This window comes from Oryctolagus cuniculus, chromosome 1 (assembly GCF_051225735.1).
Source record: "Oryctolagus cuniculus isolate XC-2025 breed Fujian yellow rabbit chromosome 1, ASM5122573v1, whole genome shotgun sequence".
NCBI classification, from domain to species: Eukaryota; Metazoa; Chordata; class Mammalia; order Lagomorpha; family Leporidae; genus Oryctolagus; species Oryctolagus cuniculus.
This window is the reverse complement of record NC_142867.1, coordinates 234,401,748-234,429,655: the sequence shown is the minus strand read 5'-3', so window position 1 is coordinate 234,429,655 and position 27,908 is coordinate 234,401,748. Positions and strand designations below refer to the sequence as shown.

At 54.1% G+C, this 27,908-nt stretch overlaps 1 protein-coding gene across 12 annotated transcripts in view; it reads left to right on the top strand.

Annotated features, from left to right (window-relative positions):
• The window catches only part of RAPGEF1 (Rap guanine nucleotide exchange factor 1), a 137,779-nt gene that overhangs the window by 9,950 nt on the left and 99,921 nt on the right, over positions 1-27,908 (top strand). For 5 of the 12 annotated variants that reach the window (XM_089321858.1, XM_089321823.1, XM_089321831.1 and 2 more), the window contains exon 1: positions 14,202-14,654. The exons of 6 other annotated variants lie outside the window; for them this stretch is intronic. In XM_089321858.1, coding sequence (XP_089177984.1) covers positions 14,591-14,654 — 64 coding nt within the window. In that variant the 5' untranslated portion in view covers positions 14,202-14,590. Of the gene's footprint in view, positions 1-11,155; positions 11,309-14,201; positions 14,655-27,908 lie in introns of those variants that run through there. One more of the 12 variants, XM_089321828.1, reaches the window with a different exon arrangement.

Genomic DNA, 27,908 nt, shown 5'->3' with positions numbered 1-27,908 from the left:
GAACAGCACCTGCTCTAGGGTGAGGAGGGGATTGAAGCATTTTAGCCGAGTCTCAACACCGAAGAAATGCTCAATTCCAGCAGCTTTTTTTTTTTTAAGATTTATTTTATTTTATTTGAAAGGCAAAGTTAAGAGAGGGAGAAATCTTCCACCTGCTGATTCACCCCTAGAAATGGCCACAACGACTGGGGCCGGGCCAGGCCGAAGCCAGGAGCTTCATTCTGGTCTCCCTGTGGATGCAGGGGCCCAGACACTTAGGCCAAAGCCACTAAACCACAACACTGGCCCTAGCTTTAATTTTTACCCAAGGTCCTTTTCTATTCTAAAATGTTCTTTTTTTTTTTTTTTTTTTTTTTAAATTTCAAAGACAGAGTTAGAGAAAGAGAGAGAAAAAGGTTTTCCATTCACTGGTTCACTCCCCAGATGGTTGCAATGGCTGGAGCTGAGCCGATCTGATGTCAGGAGCCAGGAGCTTCTTCTGGGTCTCCCAGGCAGGTGCAGGGACCCAAGGACTTGGACCATCTTCTGCTGCTTTCCCAGGCCACAGCAGAGAGCTGGATCGGAAGAGGAGCAGCCAGGACTTGAACCGGCACCCATGTGGGATGCTGGTGCAGCAGGCTGCGGCTTTGCCTGCTACAGCACAATGCCGGCCCCCATTTTTTTTTTTTTAAAGTTGTGGTTATGTGGCCAGAAAATTTAGACCCCAGCACGCACGGAAGAAAGGGCGGTCTCTGACTGTTGAGGGATTTCCTTTCAGAGTCTTGTTTCTGCATCATTTGAGAATGCTGAATGACAGGGAATTTTTAATTTTTTTATTATTTTTTAATTTTTTTTTTAACAGGCAGAGTGGACAGTGAGAGAGAGAGACAGAGAGAAAGGTCTTCCTTTGCCGTTGGTTCACCCTCCAATGGCCGCCGCGGCTGGCGCGCTGCGGCCGGCGCACCGCGCTGATCCGATGGCAGGAGCCAGGTGCTTCTCCTGGTCTCCCATGGGGTGCAGGGCCCAAGCACCTGGGCCATCCTCCACTGCCTTCCTGGCCACAGCAGAGGGCTGGCCTGGAAGAGGGGCAACCGGGACAGAATCCAGCGCCCCGACCGGGACTAGAACCCGGTGTGCTGGCGCTGCTAGACGGAGGATTAGCCTAGTGAGCCGCGGCACCGGCCAGGAATTTTTAGTTTTATAATTAAGTCATAAACCTGTGAAGAAGTCATTTATAGGAGGAGCAGGTGCCGTTTGATTTCAGCAGGTGGGCCAAGGAAAGTCCTGATTTTATTATTTCCTGTGTAGAATTGTGCCTGAGCTCAGGTGTGTGGAGTGTGTCGTAGCCACAGCAGGGAGTGTGATTTTACTCTGTCCCAGAGACACTGCTTTCTGGAAAGTTTCTCCCCATGGGGGTGTCTCGGGGGTAACGCGCCATCTCTGGCTCTGGCGGTGAAATGATTGCAATGAGCATCACTTTGTTCTGATCCTACAGCGGGGGCAGGCACTGTGGCTCTGGGCCCCCACTTGGGACACTACATCCCGTGTCACAGTGACGGTGTGTGTCCCGGCTACCCTGCTTCCTACCCAGCATGCATCCTGAGAGACAGCAGGGGGTGGTGCAAATGCCTGGGTCCCTGCCGCCCAAGTGGGAGACTGGAATGGAACCTGAGGACCCAGCACTGGCTGGGCATATGGGAGGTGAACCAATAGACGAAAGACCCCCCCCCCCCCGTGTGTGTGTGTGTGTGTGTGTGTGTGTGTGTGTGTGTGTGTTTCTTTCTTTCTCTGTAACTCTGCCTTTCCAAATAAATATAAAGAAACAAATGTTAACAAAAAGCACTGTAAGCCATTCAGGGCACTTAGGGACAAGTAGCAGAAGTTGTGTTGGGGCCACCAGCAGGGTGACCCCCCACCCTTTCTGTCTGCCGCCACCGGTTACCGTTGGTGGACAGGTTAAGCCCAGAACTGCCTGGCGCTGTCCACAGCCTTCCTTCGCATGGCTCTCCTGGGCCCTTCTGCCAGGAGACGGTGGGTGCGTGCAGTCTCCTTGCAGGTTTGCGTGCTGCTAGCACGAAGCCGGGTGGGTGCTGTTTGCAGACGCCAGAGCCCAGCAGCCCTGGGTGCTCTCCTTCCCCGCAGGGTCCTGGGGCCTCATTAGCATAACCACAGATTCGTGCTTCTGCCTCGGGAGCCCTGAGAAGGGAGACTCCTCTGGGCTCCTCACGAAGCCGCAGGCGCAGCTCAGAAGCAGGCTTCTCTGTGTGTTAGCTACCCTGAGTGTGCACGGTCTAGATGGAGTTCTTTGTTCGACAAGACAGGACTCGGGCTAGGGGGCCTGGACTCATTTAGTCCCACGTTGCCGGGGGCATGGCGGGGAGCACGGGTCGCTGTCACCAGGAACGTGTGGAACCGTGCAGCGACATAGAAGGAGTGGGCCTGGCCCTGCCACAGACCAACTGTGTCCTCTGGGGCCAGCCACAGCCCCTCCCGGGGCCTCCGGGTGCCCTGTGAGTTGAGGCCCTAGGCCTGGAGCAGTGGTCCCTGCGCTTTGTCGACATGAGGTTGGCCCAGGGCCTGCTGTCCCCAGGAAGAAGGCGGATTCTGCCAGCTGCAGTGGACCTGTGATGGCCAGGGTCCTGTTAGGTTACATCCAGTCGGATGGCTTTGGGGCTGTGTGTCCTGTCAAGTTCTGTGAGTGTTAACGTCTCCATCTGTGTAAGCACAGAACGACTCCTCCGTTGGCTTCCCTGTGCCGAGCCGTGACGGCCATGGCTCTGTTTCCGCCTGTGGGTGTGGGGGCCTGCCGTTTCTGCAACATCGTGAAGATGTAACTGTGTCTGCATAGCGAATGCTGATCGGCTGCTTTATCTCTTCAGGCAACCTTTGAGAGTCATAAGCTGTTGTTTTTATCAGAGCCTGTTCCTTTTCATGGCCGAGTAGTATTTTAGTACAGCCGTGGTGACTGTTTATATGAGAACTTGACCTTAGTTAACCAGGGCTGGTTCCTGGAAACAGGGTACAATAGCAACAGCAAACAACAACGAAACAAAACAGCAAAACCCAATTCTTCTTTTTCAAATACTTATTTATTTGAAAGTCAGAATTGGAGAGAGGATTTTCCATCCGCTGGTTCACTCCCTAAGTAGCTGCAATGGCTGAGGTTGGGCCAGGCCTAAGCCAGGAGACAGGCGCTTCTCTCACGAGTGTCGCAGGGGCCCACACACTTGAGTCACCTGCTGCTGCGTTTCCCAGGCACATTAGCAGGGAGCTGGATCCTAAGTGGAGCAGCCAGGGCTCGAGTTGGCGCCCATGTGGAATGCCAGCATTGTAGGCAACAGCTTAACTGGCTATGCCACAGCGCCAACCCCAGCAAAACCCAATTTGTAAAGATGGGCAAAGGACTTGGACAGACATTTCTCGAAAGAAGCTAGAAGGCCAGTAGCTACATGGAAATACGCTCAGCCACTAGTCACCAGGGCAGCACACGTCAGACACACAGGAGACACCACCTCTGCCCACGAGACCCAGTGCTTCCAAACACTGCAGCTGACAAGGGTTGTGCAGGAAGCCGTGTGCGCTCAGTCCTGGGGGAGTGTAAAACGGTGCGGCCACTGTGCAAGTGCACGCCAGTGCCACGCATGAAAATTAAAACTAATATTGGGGCCGGTGCTGTGGCATAGTGGGTAAAGCCACCACCTGCAGTGCCGGCATCCTATATGGGCACCGGTTCAAGTCCTGGCTGCTCTACTTCCGATCCAGCTCTCTGCTATGGCCAGGGAAAGCAGTGGAAGATGGCCCAAGTCCCTGGACCCCTGCACCGTGTGAGAGACCCGGAAGAAGCTCCTGGCTTCAGATAAGCCGGGCTCTGGGTGTTGAGGACATCTAGGGGGTGAACCAGCTGATAGAAGACCTCTCTCTCTCTCTCTCTGCCCCCCCCCCACCTCTCTGTAACTCTGCCTTTCAAATAAATAAATAAGTATTTAAAAAGAAAACTAATATTACCACTTGACCTGGCAGTTCCATTTCTGAGTGTCTGCTGAAAAGAAGTGAAAGCAACGTCCCGGAGCGTATCTGCCCTACACTGGCAGCAGCAGCATCGCGACAGCCGTAGGTGGAACCTGACGGTACGCCGATGGACGAGGAGGAAACGGAGGGCAGTCCTGGGCAGCTCTTGGTCAGGGGCTGTGCGGGAGCCAGCACAGCCGAAAACCGTGCATATTATTCAGCCTTAAAAAGGGAGGAGAAACTCTGCCGCCTGCCGCAGGGTGGGTGAGCTCTGGGGACGTTATGCTCAGTGAAGAAGCTGTCACAGGCAGTCTGCGGATTCTCCCTGTGAGCTCTCAGAGTTGTCCGAATCAGAGAGGCAGGAGGTAGGAAGGGGCGGGCCGGGGGCCGGGGGGCGGGGGTTACCGCCTAATGGGTCAGCGCTCCGGCTTGGCAAGGTGAGAAAGTTTTGGATGTGCACGGCGGTGATGGCAGCACGTGGTGTGTGTAGCTGTTACCACTGAGCTGCGCTTAGAGACGACCGAGGTGGTAAGTGTTGTGTTATGTGCATTTGGCCACAATTAAAAAATTTTCTGATACCAGATGCTTGTATTTACTTCTATAACCATATTATTTAAATATTGCAATAGGATGAGAAATATTAAAACGTTAACGAGCTGGCGTGTGAGCACTGTGTTTTACTAGGTGATATGCTAAGGTAAAAGTGACCTCCAGAGGAGCTAGAAATGCTGGCAGGACATCGTCCCGCGGCCTCCTGGGGTCCAGCGGCCCTGTAATCAGATGTGATTGTTGATCGGCCTATTGGGACAGGAAGCTCCTAAGCCGAGATGGATCCCAGATCTCATTGCCACAGACCTGCGCTTTTCAGCATGGTGGCTCCTTCAAGGACCTCACCAAGGAGCCACCCAGGGCTGCCCTCTGGCACGCGGCAGCTCCCGTATTCTGTCCATCGGAGCCAAGAGTGGCCGATGAACATCCCCGGGGTCTGAAGGTCCTGTTGAACCTGGCCCCTGGGGGGTGTGGTAGCCCGGCAGAGGGTCAGTGCCCAGTACATGCCGGCTGTCAAACCGCTCTCCGGCTCCCACCCAAGGACGTAGCCTGGGCCACCGTCCCATCATCGGCACCTACTGTCTGACTTGACAGCGCAGACCCCAGGCTATCGGCCGCATTCTTGAGAGAGTATTGCTGGCTTGGAGGAGGGGCAGATCCAGCGGAATTGGGCAAGGTTTCCTCTGGGGATTTTCTTGAACGGTGTCTCTGTGGGAGATTGCCACAGTAGTGTCTCTGGTCCCACAAGTATCAGTAACCTGTCCCTATTGAACGAGTGATAACCAATTATTGTGGGTTTTGTTTTTTTATACTAAGACATCAACACAAGTAATGCTTATTATTGATTTACTTACATTTCTCAAGAAATAAAAAGGAGAACACATTAGCAGGGTGGATTATGAAACAACACACCTTTGTTTCAGAAGTTTAACTGAGAAAGTATACAGCCGTCAAGTCGCTAAGAAAATGCCTTGTTGGGTGATTTTGTTATTGTGCCAGCATCACACAGTGAACTTACACGAACTGAAACGGCTGTGCCGTGATGTCACTAGGCCCTGTAGTAGTGCTGGGCGGGGCCACCCTGATGGACGCGATTGGAAGCCCATCACGATCTCAGATCCCGGAGCACCACAGGAGGCCTGCCCGACACAGTCCATGGCAGCAGGCAGGCAGGCAGCAGACGGCAGATGTCTGGGACGCTGAAGTCAGGGCTCCTGCCCCCCCAGAGCTCACCGCCGCCCCTGGATCCAGGCTCTCCCTCCAAGCAAGACGCAGCCCTTGAAGCCTTGCATTGAGGACTTGTGCTCACAGCCAGGTGTCTGGACCCGAGGAAAGTTACTTCCAGGCTCACTCTGCTCGTGTGGTGTCCAGCAGGTGGGGTGAAGGCCGCACTTCCCGGCTTGGGCCTGCTGTCCTGGCGTCATTCCTGGTAGCATCCCTCCCTCCCCCTCTCCGAAGAGTCCCAGTTTGGGTTGGAAAACACCGAGGAGTGATCGCTTACAACCGTTGAGTTCCACTGGTTTGTGTTGGAGAGAGTCCAGTTTCGCAGTGGGAGAATATTTCAGAAATAGGTCCCCCTGTTCCAACGCAGGTCCAAGCCCGTGGCATCCACGGGGAGGGCCAGTGGCATCTGGTTTGATTCCACTTTCTCCGTGGCATCTCCTGCGTCACGTGTGCCGGTCACTCAGGTTGTGAGAGCAACAGATCTAGGAGAGTCGGATCTCGGGAGCAGTCACAGGCAGGGATCTGGCCTAGCCGTTGGATGCTGCTGCAGACGTCGACTTCCCATTTCCTCGTGCGGCGTCCGGGCCCCGGCTGTGCTGCCAGGTCCAACTTCCGCTCATGCACCCTGGTAGACGGTGCTGGTGGATACATAACTGGGTTCCTGCCACCCATGCGGGAGTTTGCAGGGAGTTCATGGAGCCTGGCTCCAGCCTGCCCAGTCCCAGCTGGTGCAGGCAGAGGGGAGCTTGGTCTCCGTCTCTGTCCTTTTCTCTCTTCCTCAAATAAATACAATAAATTTAAACATTTTAAAAAGAAACAGTTGGGCTGGCATATGGCGCTGCAGGTTAAGCCATCTCCCACAACGCATCCCATATTGGAACACCAGTTCAGGTCCCAGTGGCTCCACTTCTGACCCAGCTCCCTGCTAATACACTTGGAAAAGTAGTAGGAGATGGCCCAAGTGCTTGCTCCCTGCCCTGGATGTGGGAGACCCAGATGCAGCTCCTGGCTCCGGGCTTTGGCCTGGTCCGTACCCGGCAGCTGCAGCCATCTGGAAAGTGAACCAGCAGGCGGGAGATCTCCCTGTTCTGTCTTTCCCTTCCTCTCTGTTACTCTGTTTTGCCTTTTTTTTTTTTTTTTTTTAAGATTTATTTATTTATTTGAAAGGCAGAATTACAGAGAGGCAGAGGCAGAGAGAAAGAGAGGTCTTCCATCTGCTGGTTCACTCCCAAAATGGCTGCAGTGGTTGGAGCAGGGCCGATCCAAAGCCAGGAGCCTGGAGCTTCTTCCGGGTCTTCCAGCCAGGTGCGGGGGCCCAAGGACTTGGGCCATCTTCTACTGCTTTCCCAGGCCACAGCAGAGAGCTGGATTGGAAGTGGAGCAACCGGGACTTGAACCAGCGCCCATATGGGATGCCGGAGCTGCAGACCAGAGCTTTAACCCGCTGAGCCACAGCGCCGGCCCCTCTGCTTTTCAAATAAATAAAATAACACAACAAAAAACTTCCATGTACTCATGCAAGAAGCAGTGCTACTTAGATTTCCTCTCCCCAGCAGCACTGAAGAAGGCCATGGTGACACCATTTTACAGATGAGAGACCGGGGAGCCTGGAGGGTTTCTGTGACTTGTCCAACTGGCATGTGGGAGACTGGGTGGAAGCCACCGCCAGTACTGAATAAACCCTTAGGAAACGGGGAAGTAGCCTGAAAGTATTCCAGAAAACACATTGCGGCCTAAAATCTATTCTAATAGCATAAACACGAATGAACAACAAGAAAGAGGCCACGTTGACACTTCTGCTGCTGGTGCGTGTTTTCTTTTTTTTGGGGGGGGGGGTGGGGTGGGGGTCAAAGTATCAGGAAAAATCAGCAGTGATATGGTTATCTCTGATAAGATAAAAGATGGTCAGGGGGGCAGTTATAAAGAAGCTTCGATGAATCTCCTATATGCATGTGGGACCTTGAGATGTTAGCTAATTAAATAGGATGACGCGTTCGTCATCATGATAAGGGAGACATTCAAAAATTAATCTTCCGGGACTTGAAGGTGAAAGTCTGAAATTCACATTGTGTTTAAGGCCACGCAGTCTGCTCGTGTGAAAGTGCGGCGTCCACACGCTTGTGTTTGTGTTTCCCTGTGTGTGAATGCCGTGTGGAAGGAGGCCTGCCTCCGGGCCCACCCTTTCCACGTGGAGCGTTCCCAGGGCCGAGAACTCCAGTCTCTGGGCAGCCTGGCCCCCTGGCTCTAAGCTGTCTAAACGCCGGTCATTCCCAGCGTGCGTTTGCCGGGTCTGAGTCTCCCCTGAAGCACAGACTTACCCATCAGTGTCCGCTTGACACCTCGGTCTCCTCGGGCTTCTTAACAAGACACCGTGGACCAAGTGGCTCCTAAACAGTGAGTGCTGACTTCTCGCCGTCCTGGCAGCCGGCACTGTCCGGTGAAGGCATCCTGCCTGGTTAAGGTGGCACCTTCCTGCTGGGTCCGCACGTGACAAGGGCACGAATCCCTCACCTTCGTGACCTCCTCCCCTGCCAAAGACCCCGCCTCGTGCTGCCCTCCACGTGGAGGCCGTGATCAGCGTGACGGGTGCATGCACGCGTGTTCAGGCCTGAGTGGTGCCTTCCAAGCTCTCAGACTTCGTGTCCCTGGAGCAGAGCTCTGGGCTCTCCCTTGCCCGCCGCGGCCCCCGCTGCAGGAAAGCGCCGTTTTTGACGCAGTGTTGGTCTGGGGTCATCCCTGACCGCTCTCTAAGTCCTCTCAGGTGTACTTCGAGTAAACCCCACCTGCCCCGCGGAAGCCGCTGCCTTCTCTCCCTGAACTGTCAAGGTTACCCTGTCGTCTTGGCTGCGGTTCTTGCCTCGCTAACGGGCATTCGTTCAGCAGCCGGAGTGTAAACCCCATCAGGTCAGTCCTGCCCAGAGCTGCCCAGTGGCCTCCGCCACACACGAATAAAATGCACAGTCCTTACCTCGGCCGGTGGCACCTGTACCCCCGGCCCTTAGCTCACTCCCAGCCTCATCTCTTTTTTTCTTTTTTTGAAGATTTTTATTTATTTGAAAGGCAGAGTTATAGAGAGGCAGAGAGTGAGAGATTGAGAGAGAGAGGTCTTCCATCCACTGGTTCACTCCCCAAATGTCCTCAATGCCCAGAGCCTGGCTTACCCGAAGCCAGGAGCCAGGAGCTTCTTCTAGGTCTCCCACGCAAGTGTAGGGGCCCAAGCACTTGGGTCATCTCCTGCTGCTTTCCCAGGAGCAGGGAGCTGGATTGGAAGTGGAACAGCCGGGTCCCAAACCAGTGGCCATGTGGGATGCCAGTGTTGCAGGTGGAGGTGTAACCCACTGTGCCACAGCGTCCTGCCCATTTTCTGGTCACTCTTTAAAACCAGTGCCTTGGCTGGCGCCGCGGCTCACTAGGCTAATCCTCCGCCTTGCGGCGCCGGCACCCCGGGTTCTAGTCCTGGTCGGGGCACTGGATTCTGTCCCGGTTGCTCCTCTTCCAGGCCAGCTCTCTGCTGTGGCCCGGGAGTGCAGTGGAGGATGGCCCAAGTGCTTGGGCCCTGCACCCCATGGGAGACCAGGAGGAAGCACCTGGCTCCTGGCTTCAGATCAGCGTAGTGCGCCGGCCGCAGCGGCCACTGGGGGTGAACCAACGGTAAAGGAAGACCTTTCTCTCTCTCTCTCTCTCTCTCTCTCACTGTCCACTCTGCCTGTCAAAACAAAACAAAACACCAATGCCTTTCTCTCAGTCCAGGGGGAATTGATAAAACTGGGGGAGTGGGCTTTCTCCCCTTGATGTACTGGGGGCTAACTCAGTTGCCGGCCCAGGCCCAGCTTTGACAAGAACTGTGGTGAGCAGCTTCCTCAGTGCGCTCTCGTGGGCTGTGGGCGCGCTGGGAGGTCCAGAGCCTTGGAGCGGCAGAGGGTTCAGTCGTGAGCCCCGTCCCCGGCAGCTCAGCCTCGGTCAGCCCAGGCGAGGTGCACTGGGCTGCTGTACCCTTTCTGCCGCGCGCCACTTGTGGGCCTGCCCGCGTACGGAGACAAGGCTGCCTTGTTAGGGATCCGGTGTCAGTTGTCAGTGGGGTTGGAGTTTGTTGTTGTTGACACATCCCCTGCAGACGGCAGGCGGCTGGCTGACAGTGGAAAAACACTGGGCGGGGACGCGGTGGTGGGCTCCTGACCCCTGGGACTCCCTGGGAAGTGTCTTCCTGCAGTGTCCTGGACTGGAGGTCCCCACTTCGTCGGGATGAGTTGGACTGCCTCCGTGCTTCTTGGCCTTCAGAATCTCTTACCTTTGTTGAAAGCCGTGGCAAAACAAACCCAGAGCTTCAGCCAGCAGCTCAGGAAGCCACAGTAGCCAGTGAGATAACGCCTGGCCCTTTTTTCTAATATTTATTTCTTTATTTGAAAGGCAGAGGCAGAGAGAGATGGATCTTCCATCTGCTGGCTCACTCCCCAAATGGCTGCAGCGGACAGGGCTGGGCCAGGCCGAAGCCAGGAGCCAGGCCCTCCGTCGAGCTCTCCCATGAGGGTGGCAGAGGCTCACGTACTTAGGCCATCTTCCTCTGCTTCCCAGGTGCATCACCAGGGAGCTGGGTCAGAAGCAGGATAGCTGGGACTCGAACCGGCACTCAAGCAGCAGCTTGACCTGCTGCGCCACGACACTGGCCCCAGGGCCTGGGCCTCTAAGGGCCTGTCCCATCCAGCCCCACCTGCCTGCCCCGTTCCTCTGCTTCCAGCTACACAGGGCCTCTGCACGTGCTGCCCCTCCACCCAGAATGCTCCTAGCCTTCTACGCGGTGGACGTCCCTAATTACATGAGGGGACCCTAAAGATGGGCCTCCCGTGCTCTGAGCTGCTCTGCGCCCACCATGCATCTCAGGCGTGCTCCCGAAGCTCCGCACCGGTGCTCCTGGGGGCAGCCGGGCCCCTCCAGCTGGGACACGGTGAGTGCCATCAGCGGGTGTGCGAGTGTGTCCTCGGAGAATCCCTGCCTTTCCTGTGACACACCTCACACGAGATGCCTCTGCCTTCGATGGTTTCCGCCAGGGCCGGGCCGGGCAGCCACTTCAAAGCAGCGTTCAGGGGACACAGAGAAGTGGCGCTCAGAGTCCGTGGCTCGGCGCTCAGCCGGGCCTGACCTCCAGGCTGCTTGTCCCTTTGTTGACGTCCTGGACGGCACTGGGACTCCCACTTGGAACATTCCCACAGTGCTTGGCGCTTCCTCGTATTGTTGTATTTTTCTCCAGGCGGGAAATGACCAACCTCAGGCTTTCTCCTAGCAGCCAAATTCCATGCACAAAGCTGCTTGCCGGCTCCTGGTACCCGCCCGGGCCCAGCCCCTGTCTCCGCGGCGCTGGGTGGGTGAGCGGCCTTCCTTCTCCACTCTTCTGGCACAGAGTGAGCCGGACCGAGGCTTCCCAGCATGCACCAGCACCTTGCGTATGGTGGCGGCTGTCCCTGAAATGCTGCAGATGTTAGCAGCCACAGTGTCACCAGGGGTCTGTGTCGCTTGCCACAGTCCAAGTGTTAGTCCTATGGAACAGATGTCGGTGAGTGGGATTTTTAATCCCAGCAAGGGAGTGAGTTGTTTACCAGAATGCTGCAGCCGCTCTTACTGTGGTGTGGGGGGAGTGCTGGGGTGGGAGCAGTTACTGTTTCTTCAGTGTATTGTATCCAAAGCTTGGAGGTTTATAGGAAAGAACAGTAAAAGCGGCAACAGTAGCTATTTATTGAGTGACCATTTGTGAACACTTTTTAAAAAATATTTATTTATTTGAAAGGCAAAGTTACAGACAGGCAGAGAGAGAGAGAGAGAGAGAGAAGGAGAGGTCTTCTATCTGCTGGTTCACTTGCCAAATGGCCGGAGCTGTGCCAATCTGAAGCCAGGAGCCAGGAGCTTCTTCCGGGTCTCCCATGTGGGTGCAGGGGCCCAAGGACTTGGGCCATCTTCCACTGCTTTCCCAGGCCACAGCAGAGAGCTGGATCGGAAGTGCAGCAGCCAGGTCTTGAACTGGGCTCATATGGGATGCTGGCGCTTCATGCCAGGGCGTTAACCCGCTGCGCCACAGCACCGGCCGGATGAGCAATTCTTAAGAGAAGGCCGTTCCATTTATCCTACCCCCACCTCAAGCGTCTGTGTTGGGAGTCCCTTTAGGGGCTGTGATTTTCCCCCCAGGAAGCTTATCAGCATCCTCATCTCAACACCATTCTCTGAAGGATTTCCAGTTCATTTTGAAAGTTCACTATGTCAGTAAATTCGTGTTTGGAACTTGAGATGTGTTTGCTTGTGGAAGTGCTGTTAGGGATGCATTGGCTCCCAGCTGAGAAGTGGCGGAGCCCGACTTGGGCCCAGGCCCAGGAACTGTGACCTGTCACTCTGAAACTGCCACCAGCAGGTTTCCTGATGTCAAGGACTTTACAGACAGTGGGGAAAAGAAGGACTCGATGCACCTGCACGGCCAGGAGGCTGCAGGGCGAGGGTAGGGGAAGGTGGATGGCAGTGGTCAGCCCTGCCCTCTGAGAGCCCATTCATGGGTTAGAAACCCGGGGTAACCCATTCTAGGGGCTGGGGGCAGTGGGCTGCAGAATTCTCCTATGTTGATTCCTTCATCTGTCTACCTGTTATTCAACAGAGGGTTATTAGGCAGCCATGTATGCCAGGTATTCCACCGTGCTGGGCAGCGCCTGGGAAAAGCAGTTGATAAGTTGTTTGCTAATTGTGTGTAAAGTAAAACTTCATGTAGAAGGAGGCAGTCTAGGCGGGCTCTTGAGCAAAGCCTTTTTGATCTGCCATGGTTTTGAAGATGCAGGAAGCTCTATATCTTGTGGAAGGAATGAGGTCATGTCATATCTGGCATTGAAAACTTGCCTGAAGAAAACTGTGACGGTATTTAGTGGGAGAGATACGTGAACTATCTTTGGAATTTATCAAAAGTGTGGAGGGAGGTTCTGGCTGGGGCAGAGGCAGGCCCTGCGTTTGAGTTGGCTGGGTTACCACCTGTTGGGTTCAGTGCGCTCCTGGGGTGCTGGGGGTTGGTCCCTTGTGTTTCTGCAGTGTGGTGTTGCAGTTTGATTTGGGGGGAGCTGAGGTTCATGCGTTTGCTCTTTCCTGTCTGATCACTGCGGAGGTGAGAACAGGCGTACTGTTTAGCCACGGGGGGAATTTCACTGACTTTATAAGAAGGATTTCTCTACTAGTAGATCAAAATATGCAGCTTGGCCCTTGCAGAGGTGTGGCTTTGGCTTCCCTCATTTTGCGCATGTTGGCCAGGTTATTCCTCCTCCTTCCGAGCAGGCAGGGCTGCTTCACGCTGGCCCACGCTCCAGAAGCTGTAGTAACGCTGAGTGCCTCTTAAACTCGGGCCTCTTGGTTCTGGTATCCTTTCGGGAATGCTGTCCTCAGATCTTATTCCAGTTCTCTGCTTGGCTCTGTCCACCTTTGTAGAGCAAATCTGACTGCAGCCAGGTATTTGCTCATGTAGTCTCACAGTCTAAGACGGTGCAGGGATGGAGACGGGGTGGTTCTCAAAGGCTTCCTGAGTGTCGGGCAGCCAGCTAGGGAGTCATCGTCATAGCTGAGGAGGTGCGGCTAGAATTGTGTCCGCTTAGCAGGAGGAAACGGACACTACTGTGCTTAACTGGCAAAGCCAAGTGGCAGAGCCAGGATCTGAACCTATGTGTTTGGATTCCGGAACCTATTCTTACCCATTATGCTACAGGGCATTAGAGAAGGAGAGGCAGAGAGACAGAGACGGAGATGGAGACGGAGACGGGGGGAGAGAGAGAGAGAGAGAGAGAGAGAGAGAGAGAGAGAGAGGGAGGGAGAGAAAGGTCTTCCATTCGCTGGTTCACACCCCAATTGGCTTCAGTGGCTGGAGCTGCACCAATCTGAAGCCAGGAGCCAAGAGCTTCCTCTAGGTCTCCCACGCAGGTGCAGGGGCCCAAGGACTTGGGCCATCTTCCACTGCTTTCCCAGGCCACAGCAGAGAGCTGGATTGGAAGTGGAGCAGCCGGGACTCGAACCAGTGCCCATATGGGATGCGGGCCGTGCAGGCGGCAGCTTTACCTGCTGTGCCCTGGCACTGGCCCTTGCGAGCTTTTCTGACCTCTAACAGTGGGACTGAAATAAATCTGTGTATCCACCTTGACATTTTCTTCCTTTCTGCCAAGGAGCCTAATGGTTTCTTGAGCTTGTTTTCTACCAGGAAGTCCACGTTCAAGATTTAGGTGGTGTAGCGCCTTCCTACTGCAAAACCGAATGGAATGGAAGAATGGAAGCTGCGGAGTCACTTGCATTTCGATGTTTTATTTGGGTTTCCCCTTGGGGTCACGGTATTGATGATATCGTCACGTGGTGCACACTGGTCTGAGAGTGGCGCCCTTAAATAGAAGGTGTGACGTAAGAGTCCGTTTTTTGAGGCACACCCAGCATTGGCCCACTCTGAATTCCAGCTTTTGGATCATCTCGCTCCCCCTGCTCTCCCAGGGGGAAACGGTACTGAACGTGCCTGGAAAGACAGTCCATTCTCTGAGGCCGCTGTGCCCGGTGAGTAATGAAGTGTCAGAGGAAGCCGGGGAGAGAGCTGCTTATTATAGACGAGCACCGGCCTGGCCGGCAGGGCGGTAACACACCTTCCTTCTGGTTTCCTCCCTGGGACTGAGAGAGTCTGAAAGGCGGGAGGCTAAGACCTTTTGGAGTGGAGTTCCTCTGGTCCACCTCCTGAGAGTCCAGCAGGACCGCCGCTGGGTGGTTTGGGATGGCCGAGAGATGAGTGCCCTTTCACGCCGGGGACCCAGCAGAAGCAGCTGGGCTCCACTCCGCTGGCGTTAGGATGGGCAATGCCATTGAGAAGCAGAAGCCCCTCAGACGGAGCCCTCTGTGCCCCTGGAAACAAGGTAAGACCGCCCTGCGTCCCACGTCTGGGAAGCACAGAGGCAGCCTCTGTCGGAGCCGTGGCTGCGTCCCAGGGCTGAGACCCCTTCCAGCGCGGTTTAAAGAGAGTCAGCAGGCAGCAGTTAGGGAGCGACGGGTTCACATCCTAGCGGACGGGCTGTGCTGGCTGAGGATTCGGTCCAGCTCCGGCTGTTCTGTTCGGTGCAGCATGTGTGTGTGGGCTGAGTTTTTTTCGGTTTTTAAGAAATATACCAAGTCAAAGTTTTGACATCCGGGATTTGAGTCTTGGGACATTTTTGGTTTACAGATGATTAATAACTGCTGTTAGACTCTTCCCAAGAGTCCAGAGTGCTGCTGTGAAAACAAAACAAAGCCTCCTGTTCATCCGTCCTGGCACCCTGACTTCAGGGCACCTACTCTGGTCTCTTGGGGCTGGTGTCGGTGGCAGCGCCGAGGAGGCGGGGGGAGGAGACCAGCGGGACTGCTGAGCTGCACCGGGGCCAGAGGACCCCTCGTTGCCCCCAGCAGTTCAGCTCTGCTGAGCGGCAGGCGGGCTTTAGTAAGCACGGGACTGGAGATGGCGCCTCTGGTACACAGTTTCACCAGGTCCTCCCTCTCCCTGCTGAAAAACATTGTTATGACTTGTAACAAAACGGTTGGCAACGGTATGAGTAGATATGTGTTTGAGAAAAGAAAAAGTAAACAGGAATAAGATGCCTTGCAGTGATAACGGACAGTAGTTGTCTGTAGGGTCTAATTGCAGGATTTATTTTTTGTTTATAAAATGGAAAAGGAGGTGGGGTGTTAATTGACTGTGGTGCCTCCCTTCTGACTTTCCCTGTTCTTCTGTCTGACGCATTAACTTTGAAAAAGACACTCCTTAATTGTCCTTGATCGATCCTGGTTTGAACAAGACAGCTATCAAAGATGCTGGGAAGGGTTTGGAAAATGTGACTGAACCTGTAGGAGATTTTCGTGGGGGACTGCATGTGTGATGATGGCATTGGGCTTTATAGGAGAATGCCACTGTGTAGAAGAGTTACACTGGTTCAGCAAAATAATAAAGATAAATAAACAGGGATCTCAGTGAAGCAAAATAGGATTAAGTGTAACAAGTGTTAAAACCCAGTGTTGGATGTGTGAGGTTCTCTACACTCTCCTGAATGTTTATGCATATACATATTTATTTATTTGAAAGGCAGGGTTACAGAGAGGCAGAGGCAGAGAGCAAGAAAGAGAGAGAGACAGAGACAGAGGGAGATCGATCTTCCGTCCACTGGTTCACTCCCCAGATGGCCGCAACAGCTGGAGCTGGGCTGATCCAAAACCAGGAGCCAGGGCCTTCTTCCGCGTCTCACACGCAAGTACAGGAGCCCAGGGACTTGGGCATCCTCCATTGCTTTCCCAGGCCACAGCAGAGAGCTGGATCAGAAGTGGAGCAGCCGGGACGTGAACTGGTGTTCATATGGGATGCCGGCACTGCAGACCGGGGATTTAACTCACGGCGCCCCAGCACCGGCCCCCTGAATATATTTTTATGTATTTAAAGTAGTATTAGAGATCCAGTTACTGACTGACGCCATGGTACATTTCTCCTTCAGAATGAGCCTGGGCACTAAGCAGACCTGGTGTGCACCAGGCAGCATGCGGCTCCCTGCTGGAGGCACTACTGCCACGTGGCTGGCTGCTCCAGGCACCTGGAAGAACACTGGCTTTGATCCTGTAACTCAGACGTGCCACTCTTTAGCAGTAATCTAATGCATTACTTTTGTATTGTCTCTGTTCTCCTTAGAAAAATGTGAAACTTGATAAAATTTTCATTGGAGGCTGCTGGGTGTACAAAGAAGACAGAACAAAGGCTGTATTTGGTAGCGTTGCGTTCAGTCATTTAGATGAGAGCTGTGGCAGGACTGCTGCGCCCAGGAGGGGCTCTCAGACCCCCAGTGAGGGCTGAAGAGCAGGTGTCCACCTCTTCCCGGGCCCTGCTTGTGCCCCGATCAGTCATCTGAGGACTGAAAGCTGGGTTTTGTGATTCGAGTCGCCTTACCCAGGAGCCACAGTAACCCGGGTGTGGAGGAGTCCTCTGCAGTTTAGCTGTTTGCTTTTGTCTTTAAGTTGTTTGTATTTTGAAAACATTTACAATATTTGGAATTGGATTTAAAGATTCCCAGGGACGCCGCTGGCCCTGACCCGATGTGTTTTCCATAGTCCACGTTCAACATGGTTGTGAAATCTTGGTGGAGGAATGACGGCTGCGGGCTGCAGGCGAGCACTGGGGTCGGGGTCCGCCTCAGGGGCAGGTGCGTGGGGAACCACGGCAGGCAGCTGGGACAGCCCTGGTGGCTCCTGACGCCCGCCTGGCTGGTCGCCCCGTGCCAGCAGGTGCTCTGAGAGAAGCAACTTCTGCACTGAGGAAGGCGAGGCACAGAATACACCCTGCAGGTGACCTCAGGTCGCTGTGGGAAGTGGCAGAACGGTAGTGTGAGAAGCGCGAACCTCTCCCCGGCTGTCACCCTGAAGGGCGTCTGTGCCGCTGGAGAAGCTCGGGGCCACGTTTAAGCAGTGCAGCCAGCGAGGGGGCCGACCTCATATTGTCGCTTACTGTCCTGGTTTCTTTTTTACGAAGAAATCGCTCTCAGGACCCAAAACATAAGAAAATGTTTTCATTGTTTTTATGAAAATGGGGGTTTTCTGTGGTTGATAAATGTGAGGAGAAGGTGGGAAGTGGGGGAAGGCAGTGTCACCCCATGATCCCCGTTCCGGCCAGCGTTCGTTAGCTCTCAGACTTGCCGTGTGACTTTGCACAAAGGAATTCTGTGGTCCCAGATGCTCCCCGCCCTCACCTACAGGGCCTTCACGCGACTGCGTCTCTCGTTGCTTATTTTTTTCAAATCCAGGGGGCAGTTTTAAAAGTGTATCTGTTTCCCATCTGATTGTAAACCAGCTCCATGCCGTCTGCCTGGCTCACTGTTTTGTCCTCAGCACTGGTGCAGTGTGTGGCACTTGTGGCCCCTGAGTGCTTCCTGGCCCACGGTGTCCTTGGGCCAGGGCAGAGAGCCTGGTGGTGCCAGGTGTGCGGCAGATGTGCAGTACGTGGTGGCTACGAGGCTGGTGGTTCCCTGGGGGGGTGGGACCTGGACATCTTCCTTCGTAGCCTTTTTCTGTCCAGAAGAGAGGCTTTGGAGAATGGAAGTGGCTACGCCGTCCTCTGCCTCGCAGCTATTCTGATCTACAGAGTCAAGTTATTGGTGATTATTCACGTTGCAAAAGACGGCTTTGCAGAAGCCCCAGCACCCTGCAAAGACTCCCTCTCGCAGACGCCCGAGGAAGCCCGGAGGTTCTGCGCTAAACTGAGCTTCTCTGAAATAGACGTGCGGTTCTGTCCTCCCAGAAGGCAGCTGGCTGGCTTCTTTTCTCAGAGATAATTTGAAGGACTGCTTACAGTGTTCATTTTGGATCTTGGGAGTACAACATGGGGAGAAATTTCCTTGGGAATTAAAAATTGCAGCAGTAATTGCAAATTAAAGTGTTATCTCCTTCAAATATCCCAGCAGCTCGGGGCCATACCAGCCTGGTAAATGGAAATGTTAATAATTTGCATGTTTGTACACAGTGTGGGCGTGAGCGAATGAAATTAACACCCTCAGTGGAGCGCTGACTATAAAAAGCCTCAGCCCACAGCAGGCCTGACTGCGGGGTTTGCGTCGCTGGCAGGGGATTGGCAGCCGAGGCGGGACTGGGGCCGAGGATCTGCATCGTTTCCACATGCCAGGGGTTCCTCCCTGACGGGGCAACTTTGGAAACGCCTGGATTCCAGCCAGCAAAGGCGTTTAGACTTGCCTCTGCAAGCTAGGTGGTGATGCCCATGGGCCGGGTGGTTAACACTGATGCCCGTGGCCAGGTGAGAGTGTGGATCCCGCATGCACCAGGCCTGTCCCTGATCGTGAAGATTAGTAGGAGTGCTCACTTCAGAGGACGGTTGTGAGAAATGAGATAATTCATGGAAGGGGGCAGTTAGCCCTTAGCATACGGTACGCATGGAATGAGTTAATGGTGCTTCTTGTTGTCATACAAGCCCTTAGCATACGGTACGCATGGAATGAGTTAATGGTGCTTCTTGTTGTCATACGTTGCATGGCAGGAAGAGCCCTGTGTTTGCAGGGTCCATGGGCATGATCGTGGGCCTGCCCCTGGCCCAGTCCCAGCCAGGTGTGTGAGTTTGGCTAATTCTTGACCCATTTTCCTTCTCTGGGTTGAAGGGGTCACCTGCCTATAGGCCAAGGTCCCTGTGAAGGCTGTGAGTCCGTGACCATCAGCACTGGTCACTGCTCTCCATCTCAGGACCTCGTTAGAAAGCGTCGGTTCAGCTAAGGAGGTCGCAGGACTGCTTTTCGTAACGTTGGTTTCTGAGAAAATGCTTGCTGTAGGCTCACCAGAACTGAATTACTCTTAGTTATCTGGGTAGCAGACTCGCCAGGAGAGCCCATCGTCCCACGCTGTATACTGTGCCGTTGGAACTTTCTGTCACAGTTTCATGGCGGTTGAAAGTGTGAACTCTGGAGCCCAGGGCCAGGGTGGAGCCCTTGTTTGCTTTCTGGTTGGCTGGCCTCAGACACATTTCGGAATTCATCCGTGACTGGCGCCCCCCCTCCCGGGCTGGGAGCATCCCGGGCTGGCATGGGCATCGAGGAAAGTGGACATGGAAGGTGGCCTCAGTAAGTGCCTACTTAGTGTTTGGTATTATTTTTAGGTCAAGTGCAGAGTAAATACATTTTACTTTGGTTGAAACGATGTTACAGGTTAAAGGAAAAATTGACAAAATGAGAAGAAGGACACGCACACGAGTGTGTAAGCCTACGGACCTGCTGCGGGGAGCGAGCCGTTTGGGTGGCGCTGGTTCTCCCCGGAGCTGCTGCTGTGTGCGCCCGTTCTGTGTGCGGTTGTGGTCTTGTGCAGATAGTGCTGTTTGTCTCCCTTGGATTTCATGCTCCTGTGTGGTCGTCATAGCTGCTGTAATGACCGTGGCATGCCACCGTGTCACTGTCACTGTCCCATAACTCACGCAGTCCTCCACCTGCTGGGGGTGGGGAAATTCTTTTCCCTTGTTTGCCGGTAAGGCTTCATTAACATAGCTTTGTGATTCCGTTGGATGATTTCCTTAGAATCTGTTCCCAATGTAAAGTCCCTGCTCCAGGAATATAGGAATAACTTTAAGCATCTTGCCATGTTTCCAGCAGGGAGGCACATGTTAACATTTTCATGCATGGTGCATGCATTTCCCAGTGAGTCCCAAGCTCATCAGCGCTGAATCTCGTTCTAGAAAGCGTAATTACGCTTGCTAATGCCAGAGCCGTGAGTTACCTGACGGCATGGGGCCCAGGGGAAGGGTGTGGGAAGTTCAAAACCGTGATCAATGCTCAGGATCCGTTTTTACTGTGAAATTCTGTTTCCCACAGCCTTCTGCCCTGGGCCCAACTGACCTTCTTCGAGTGCTGTTTCTTCCAGACGTGGGGCTTTATGTTAGGGAACTCATTCGCCATCGCAGCTTTTTGTCCTCTGCCTCACGCGGCGCAGCGACTGTTGAGTACTTCAATGTCTTCACATGACCGAGGCAGTGTGAGCCCGAGTGTTACTAACCTGGTTAGTGTCGTGCTCGCTGTGGGCAGCGTGCCTGGTGACCCAGCCCTGCCTCCAGCTGCTGCTATCCAAGGCTGCCTTGCCTGCGTGTGACAATGCCATCAGCTCCCTTGTTGTTAAAATAGAGGGGTTGCTACCAAACAGCTGGTTGTGAGGGCAGTTTGACTTAGCAGGTGTAGAGGTTCAGGGTATTAAAAAAAAAAAAGGAGCAGAATGGATGAAGATACAATACGCTGTACATATGTCTGCTTGGTCATCAGTAAGGTTCCAGGCAGTTTTTTATGTAATCATAAGGAAATTTAGGGTAGGGCAAGTTTTAAATGTAAAAGGTTCTTTAACATGCTTTTGTTTTTTAAAAATTTATTTATTTATTTGAGAGGCAGAGGTCCAGAGAGACAGAGGAAAGAGAGAGAGAGAGAGAGAGAGAGAATCTTTATCCATTGTTCACTCCCCAAATGGCCTCAGTGGCTGGAACTGTCCCGATCCAAAGCCAGGAGCCAGGAGCTTCTTCTGGGTCTCCCATGTGGGTGCAGGGGGCCAAGGACTTGGGCCATCTTTTACTGCTTTCCCAGGCTACAGCAGAGAGCTGGATCGGAAGAGGAACAGCCAGGACTGGAACCGGCGCCCATATGAGATGCCGGCACTGCAGGCGGTGGCTTTACGCACTGCGCCACAGTGCTGGCCCCTAACATGCTTTTAGAATTACAGACATCTTGAGCTGGAAGGGTAAACAATCTCCTAAAATGACTCCATAATTTTACTAATGAAGAAATTGAGGCTTGGCAGAGTGAGGTAGCCTGTCTGGTGTCCTGCAGCTAGTCTGTGGCTTCGGGTCTGTATGTTAGGATAGCAGTTACACAATGACATAATAGTGATGTATTTAGTACAATTTATGATATGTATTTTATATTTGCATGTTATAGAATATGCATTCAATACATTGTATGTATGTTATGTATTACCTATCATGTGCATTATGTAATACAATAATACGTGTGACGGTGATACAGTAGTAATCTGTTGGAATGTGGTGTTGCCTGATGAGATTCGGAGGCTTTGAGTATTTCCTCCTTCCCCAGTAAGCGGGACGCTACGCTGATGTTACCGTACAGCATTGCTGTGTGCCCGTCCTGGCATGAAAAGATCTGCGTGCATTACAGGCTCCATTGGTGAGCAGTTAACATGTAACTCAAGTCTCCCATAAATTGGATTTTTATTAAGCGAAAGAGAGAGACAGAGATGTAGGAAATGGAAGCCATCAGTGTAAAAGAATTTTTTCTCGTGAGAAGTGTGGGGTGTTGTTTTGGGTGTGGGCAAGAAAAGGGAAGGAAACCTGCTCTGTCATCAGATATCTCCAGATTTAGAACAATATCTGTCCCTGGCCATTGGCGCCAGCGTGTGCTTCACCCTGGGAGCATGTGTACAATGCATTGCCGTGTTTGGCTACTTCTTTTCCAGCTGCGTAGAGGTTGTCACCAGGATTTAAGCTAGTAGCAAGGGCCGGTGGCCACTTCCTGTTTGATTACCTCCTGAGTTACTTTCCGTGGAACGCAGGTGAAGCGCTTACTCTCAGAAATGCCCTGGTGACTGTTTCAGGCGACCTTTCACACCACACTGAGGAGTTTGCCCAGGTCAGAGGTCAGTAAGTTTCTTAAAGGGCCAGGTAGTGAATGTTCTAGGCTTTGCAGGGCTAAGAAGCAAAATCAAGACTACTATGTAGATACTTAAACCGGGTAAAGTAAAATCACTGACAGTGATGAAAGCAGCAGCCTGCGCAGCAGACAGGTGACAGATGGGAAGTGGGCTGTAGGTCGGGGTTGCCGGCTCCTGACTGACAGCCCTCTTTGGGTTGGGTGTTGTCAGTAGTCATCCTTAGTCTGGAAACCGGGTCTTCAGGAGTCCCAGAAGGCCAAAGAATCTTCTGATTTTTCCGGTCAGAAGAGACTTAAATATCATCCTCCCAGCTGCCTCTTTCTCTTTCTGTTTTAAAAAAGATTCATTTATATGAAAGGCAGAGTGACAGAGTGAGAGAGGGGGAAACCCCTGGAGCTTCCCTCCATCCACTGGTTCACTCCCCAAATGGCCTCAGTAGCCGGGGCTGAGCCAAACTGAAGCCGGAGCCAAGAGCTGCATTCGGGTCTCCCATGTGGTTGGCAGGGACTCAAGCATATGGGCCGTTACCTGCCGCCCCGCAGGTGCATCAGCAGGGGGTGGACCTGAAGCAGAGTGGCTGGGACTCTGACCAGCACCTGGTGTGGGATGCGAGTGCCCTGAGCGATGGTTTCACCCGTGAGCCGCATCCCCACCCCTCATTCTTGCAGTGGGGTTTGTGTAGCTGGACTTCCTGGTTTCTAGTCTGCCACACATACGCAGGCCTTCATCTGTTACACGCTTCTTCTCATCACTACAGTGGGGGAGAACAGGTGAGGGAGGGTTGAAGCCTCTGATGCAATTCACTGTACGAACTTTGAATATTTTCCCTTTACCATAAGCGGGACGCTGTGCTAAAAAAATTCCATTGCTGGCTGGCGCCACGGCTCAATAGGCTAATCCTCTGCCTGCGGCGCCAGAACCCCAGGTTCTAGTTCCGGTTGGGGCGCTGGTTCTGTCCCGGTTGCCCCTCTTCCAGGCCAGCTCTCTGCTGTGGCCAGGGAGTGCAGTGGAGGATGGCCCAAGTGCTTGGGCTCTGCACCCCATGGGAGACCAGGAGAAACACCTGGCTCCTGGCTTCGGATTGGCACGGTGCGCCGGCCGCAGCGGCCATTGGAGGGTGAACCAATGGCAAAAGGAAGACCTTTCTCTCTGTCTCTCTCTTACTGTCCACTCTGCCTGTCAAAAAAAAAAAAAAAAAAAAAAATCCATTGCTTCTGTGCTTGTTCACTCAGTGCGAGGTGGATGCAGTTATCGGAGGAGTCCTGTCAGGCGCTGTTCTAGGCGTATCTAAAGAAATGCAAACATTGCTGCTCTCTAGAGTCTGTGCAGAGACAACCAAACCACAGTCTGCTAGGTGGCAGCTGTCATAGTGAAGGCAGGGAAGGGGCAGGAGATGCGGGGCCGGGGAGGGGTCGTTGTACATGGGTGGGTGGGTGGCACGCGCTGCAGGTGTCTGGATGTGAGCAGGACAGGAGCTGCGCTGGGTACAGACTGAGTTAGGGACCTACTGGAGGGTGGCCACTGAGCCCCTGAGTATAAAAATTCAGATCCTGGAAGAGATGTATAGGCTTTTTTTGAGTCATTGACATAAAGATGATGTTTAAATGGAACTGGATGGATGGGTTTGCCAGGGAAGTGGGTGACAGACCAGGGACTGGGCCCAGCCTGGGGTCCTGCGGCAGGAAGAGGAAGAGATGGGGAAGAATTAGCGGAGACCAGAAAGACGTCCAGGGAGGCAGGAGAGGGGCCAGGCTCCCAGCAGCCAGAGGAGTGCTCCGGGGAGGAGGGAGAGGGGGGCGGTGAGGCAGGTGCTGCCGGGCTGAGGTCACAGGAGGACTGAGACCTGACATGGGAGCTGGCGGAGTTCCAGGGGAGTCTCAGGGTCACCGAGTGTCCGAGAAGAGTTAGCCTGGGGGGGGGGGGAGGTTCCCTGGGGGGTTTGCTCAAGGGGAGCAGAGACCCAAGGTGGCGGTTGTTGAGGGTGAAGTTACAGCAAGACTGAGAGCTGATGGGATTGATCCTGGAGCAGGGGAGTGGCTGGACAAGAGAGGCGTCCCGATCACCCTGGCGGCTTCGCTGAGCTGCGTTCCAGCAGTCAGATGCTGCCGACAGGTCACACCAGGATGTAGTGTGCTCACGCAGCCGCCAGGCCGTTAGTGTCTGCTCTGCAGTCGGCAGTTTAGGCTGGGCCACGGGGCTCCTGCTTGGCTGGGTTACTCACCTGGCGGCTGGCAGGCTTCCCGGAGAGTGGACGGCATGCAGGGCCTCCCGAGGCCTGGAACCAGCACAGGATCACCTCCAATCCACTTCATGAGTTAAAGCAAGTGACAGGCCGGCCCCGGTCCAAGACAGGAGAGGCAGTCCCTCTCCCTGGCCCCACCTCTCATCGGAGAGTGGTGAGCCGCTTTGCGGAGAGGACTGGATCCGAGGAGGGGAGAGCTTGGTGGTCGTTTTGCAAGCAGTCTGCCCAGCTCTCCCTGGAACAGAGCTGTGTGGTGGGTGGTTTTATCTTCATTTCACAGGGGAGAGCAGCGAGTGTCGGAGGGGGGACCCAGACCTGGTCTCTGACGTCGGTGTCCCCTTCTCCCTCCACCTTCCCCACAGCCCGGGGGCCACTCCCTCTCTCCTTGTCAGGCGTGGGAGCGATGCGCTCCGAGGTGATTATTATCTCATAATTAGAATGGACGGAGAGAGGCGATTATCTTGTTGTGGCCTGCGTGCTTACTGTGTGGGAACTGGACAGCTGTATTTATTAGAATCCCAGTGAGGTCCCAGTGGTGTGTTTAATTAGGGTTTTTATTGAGACAGATCCATGTCTCCGCTCTCAGCTGACCCCTCAGTGTCTGTCCTCTGATAGTCTGTCCACTTGTCCTGGGCCAGCTGCCTCCCCTGTCCGGCCTCCTGGCCTTCTGACTTGGGTGTCTGCCTTTTTCCTGGCCTGGTTTTCTGTTTGGCCCGGGAGCACCCTGCCTGTAGCCCAGGTTAACCTCCTCTGCCAGGTCCTCCTGCCTTTGGAGCCTGTCCGTCGTAGCCTCTGCGTCCTCGGTGAATTGGGCCTCAAGTGTCCCAAGGGCAGGAAATCTGAATCAGCATCCTTCCTCCTGAGAACACTTCTGCACTCTGCTGGGCCCCTCTGAGTGGCCTGGGGCGGGTTGTCTCCCCACATGTGCCAGAATCCCAGAAAAGTCAGTCCCCCGGGTCATTCAGGTCTGTTATGTCCACTTTGAAGTGCGTGGCCTAGGTATGGAGGCCATGGTGTGTCCTAGGTCCCTACAGGGTGCTGCCGGGGCTGCAGCCTTCTCTGTGGCCCCTGCTCTGGGTGTCAGCACCTCGTTGGTCCCTGCCATGGAGCAGCTGCCGGCCCCTTGACTCACTAGGAAAGCAGCGGGAGGGGCGCTGGTCCTCTGTCGACTCCGCACACCCAGAAAGCATGCCGTTGGGCTGGACAGCAAGGACCCCGGGGAATGTGTGTTTTAAAGCTCCCTGTAGGGAGAGGGAGTGGACCAGGGAGTGGCTAGGTTAATCAAGCATTTTGAGTCTCTGTGACCTTGCTCTTCTAAGGAGCCTGGGAGCTTTGCCCCTTCTTCAGGCTCCTGGGATGGCGTCACCGCAAGCTGAGTGTCGGGGAGGGCTAAGGGGGGCTGGCTGGCGAGCTCCCCGAGAGAAGCCTGTGCAGGCAGGCTGCTGTCTGCCACGGTTCCTGCCAGCTGGTGTTTCGGCATGAGATTCTGGATCCAGAGTTGGTCTTTGTTTTCCTGTTCATTCCAGTAAGAGTAAATGGTCCTAGTGCTTACTTTTTCGTGTAACCTTGGGGCAGTTACTTGATTTCTCTCAGCCTCAACTTACTTGTCTGTGAGATGAAGGCAGCTCACTAAACCCCCTCCTGAGAGGAGCGAGCGCGAGCGCAGGGCAGCGCTTGGCGTCGAGTGAGCGCTGTGATCATTATTGTGTAACGCTTGGTGTGCTTGTGTTATACCTCGTTGGCCAAAGGTTTTTCTTCTGCGCTTGCTCTGCACTTCAGGATTTGTCCTTGTAGTATTGGCTGAGTCATTCCTGCTGCGTGTGTATTCATCGGGCACCTACTGTGGGCAAGGCCTGGCCAACTGCTCCTCCTCTGCCCAGGCTGTGGTGAGCTGCTCATTTCTCGGTGGTGCTGATCGAGCGCTGAGAGCCGCGGCGTCCTGAGCACCTGCTTCTGTAGGGCGTCTCCCTGGGGTCATCCTGCCACGTCCGGGCTTGAGAGCACAGTGCGGTCACCTGTGATGTGCGCCCCGCAGCAGGGCTCGGGTCTTAGCTGTCACAGGTCACCTTCCGGCTCTGTCACTCCCATGAAGGCACTCAAAAGAAAGGAAATGTGTGTTTTCATGAGTTTTTGAGGCACCCTCCTTTTCTTTTTTAAAACCCTTTCAAAGTGTAAAGAATGCCGTGTTGGTTCTGGTTCGGGAGCAAGCCTCGGTCCGCGTGAGCGCGCTGGCAGGGGCCTCTGCGGTGACCAGCAGTCCCGCCCCCTGGTGCGGGAGCCTCAGCGTGGTCCCCTTCGGTGGGGAAGGGCGGTAGGCACGCTTCTGCCCTGTGTCTCTCTTGGGCCCTGTGCTCTGGAGAGAACAGACGCTTTCTGGCTACGCTGTGAGGAGCTGAGGCCTCTGGCCAGGGCGTGTGGTGACTGAATGGCTTCCCCGGTCATGGCAGGCCTCAGGTGACTGCAGCCACGGCTGACCTCTAGACTGAGGACGCGTCGTGAGCCACCTTGGGCCGGAAGCACTGGCTTCACGGTGAGGTGGGATCCTGCGCAGTGAAAGGCAGCAGTGAGGAGTTTTAGAGAACGCCTGCTCGTGCACAGTTTAATCTTTACTTTTTTTTTTCCAAATTCTATTCTATTAGAAAAAACTTACTATTTTTAGTTTAGTGGCTTTTTTTTTTTTTTTTTTTTTTTTGGACAGGCAGAGTAGACAGTGAGAGAGAGAGACAGAGAGAAAGGTCTTCCTTTTCCGTTGGTTCACCCCTCAATGGCCGCTGCAGCCAGCATACCTCACTGATCCGAAGGCAGGAGCCAGGTGCTTCTCCTGGTCTCCCATGCGGGTGCAGGGCCCAAGCACTTGGGCCATCCTCCACTGCACTCCCGGGCCACAGCAGAGAGCTGGCCTGGAAGAGGAGCAATTGGGACAGAATCTGGTGCCCCGACTGGGACTAGAACCTGGTGTGCTGGCGCTGCAGGTGGAGGATTAGCCTAGTGGGCCGTGACGCCGGCCCTATTTTTAGTTTTTAAAAAATATTTATGTATTTGAAAGGCAGAGGACACAGAGAAAGATTGATCTTCATCCACTGGTTCACTCCCCAAATGGCCACTACATCCAGAACTCAGCGAGGCCAAAGCCAGGAGCTGAAAGCTCCATCCGGGTTTATTGTGTGTTAACATCGGCCCAAGTACTTTGGCCATCTTCTGCTGCTTTGATTAGCAGGGAGCTGGGTGGGAAGTGGAATAGCTAGGACTCCAACTCCAACCGGCACTCCAGTGTGGGGTGCCGGCTTCACAGCAGCTGCTTAACCTGCTGTGCCAGGTGCTGGTGCTGGCCTCTTTATTTTTGAGAGGCAAGGAGACACTGAGAGACAGAGATCTATCAGCTGATTCGCTTCACAGGTAACTGCAGCAGCCAGGGCTGGGCCAGGCTGAAGCCAGGAGCTAAGAGCTCAACCCCGGATGGCAGGAACCCAAGTGCTTGAGCCATCACCGTTGCCTCCCACGCTGTGTGCTAGCAGGAAGCTAGAACTGGGAGTGGAGCTGGCACTTGAACCCAGGCATGTGGGGTTCCCTAGCAGACACCCACCTGTGTAATTGGTTCATTTGGGGTTTTATTTTTTTTTTAAAGATCTATTTATTAATTTGAAAGAGTTACAGAAAAGCAGAGACAGACACAGACACACAGACACACACACACACACACACACACACCTTCCATCCACTGGTT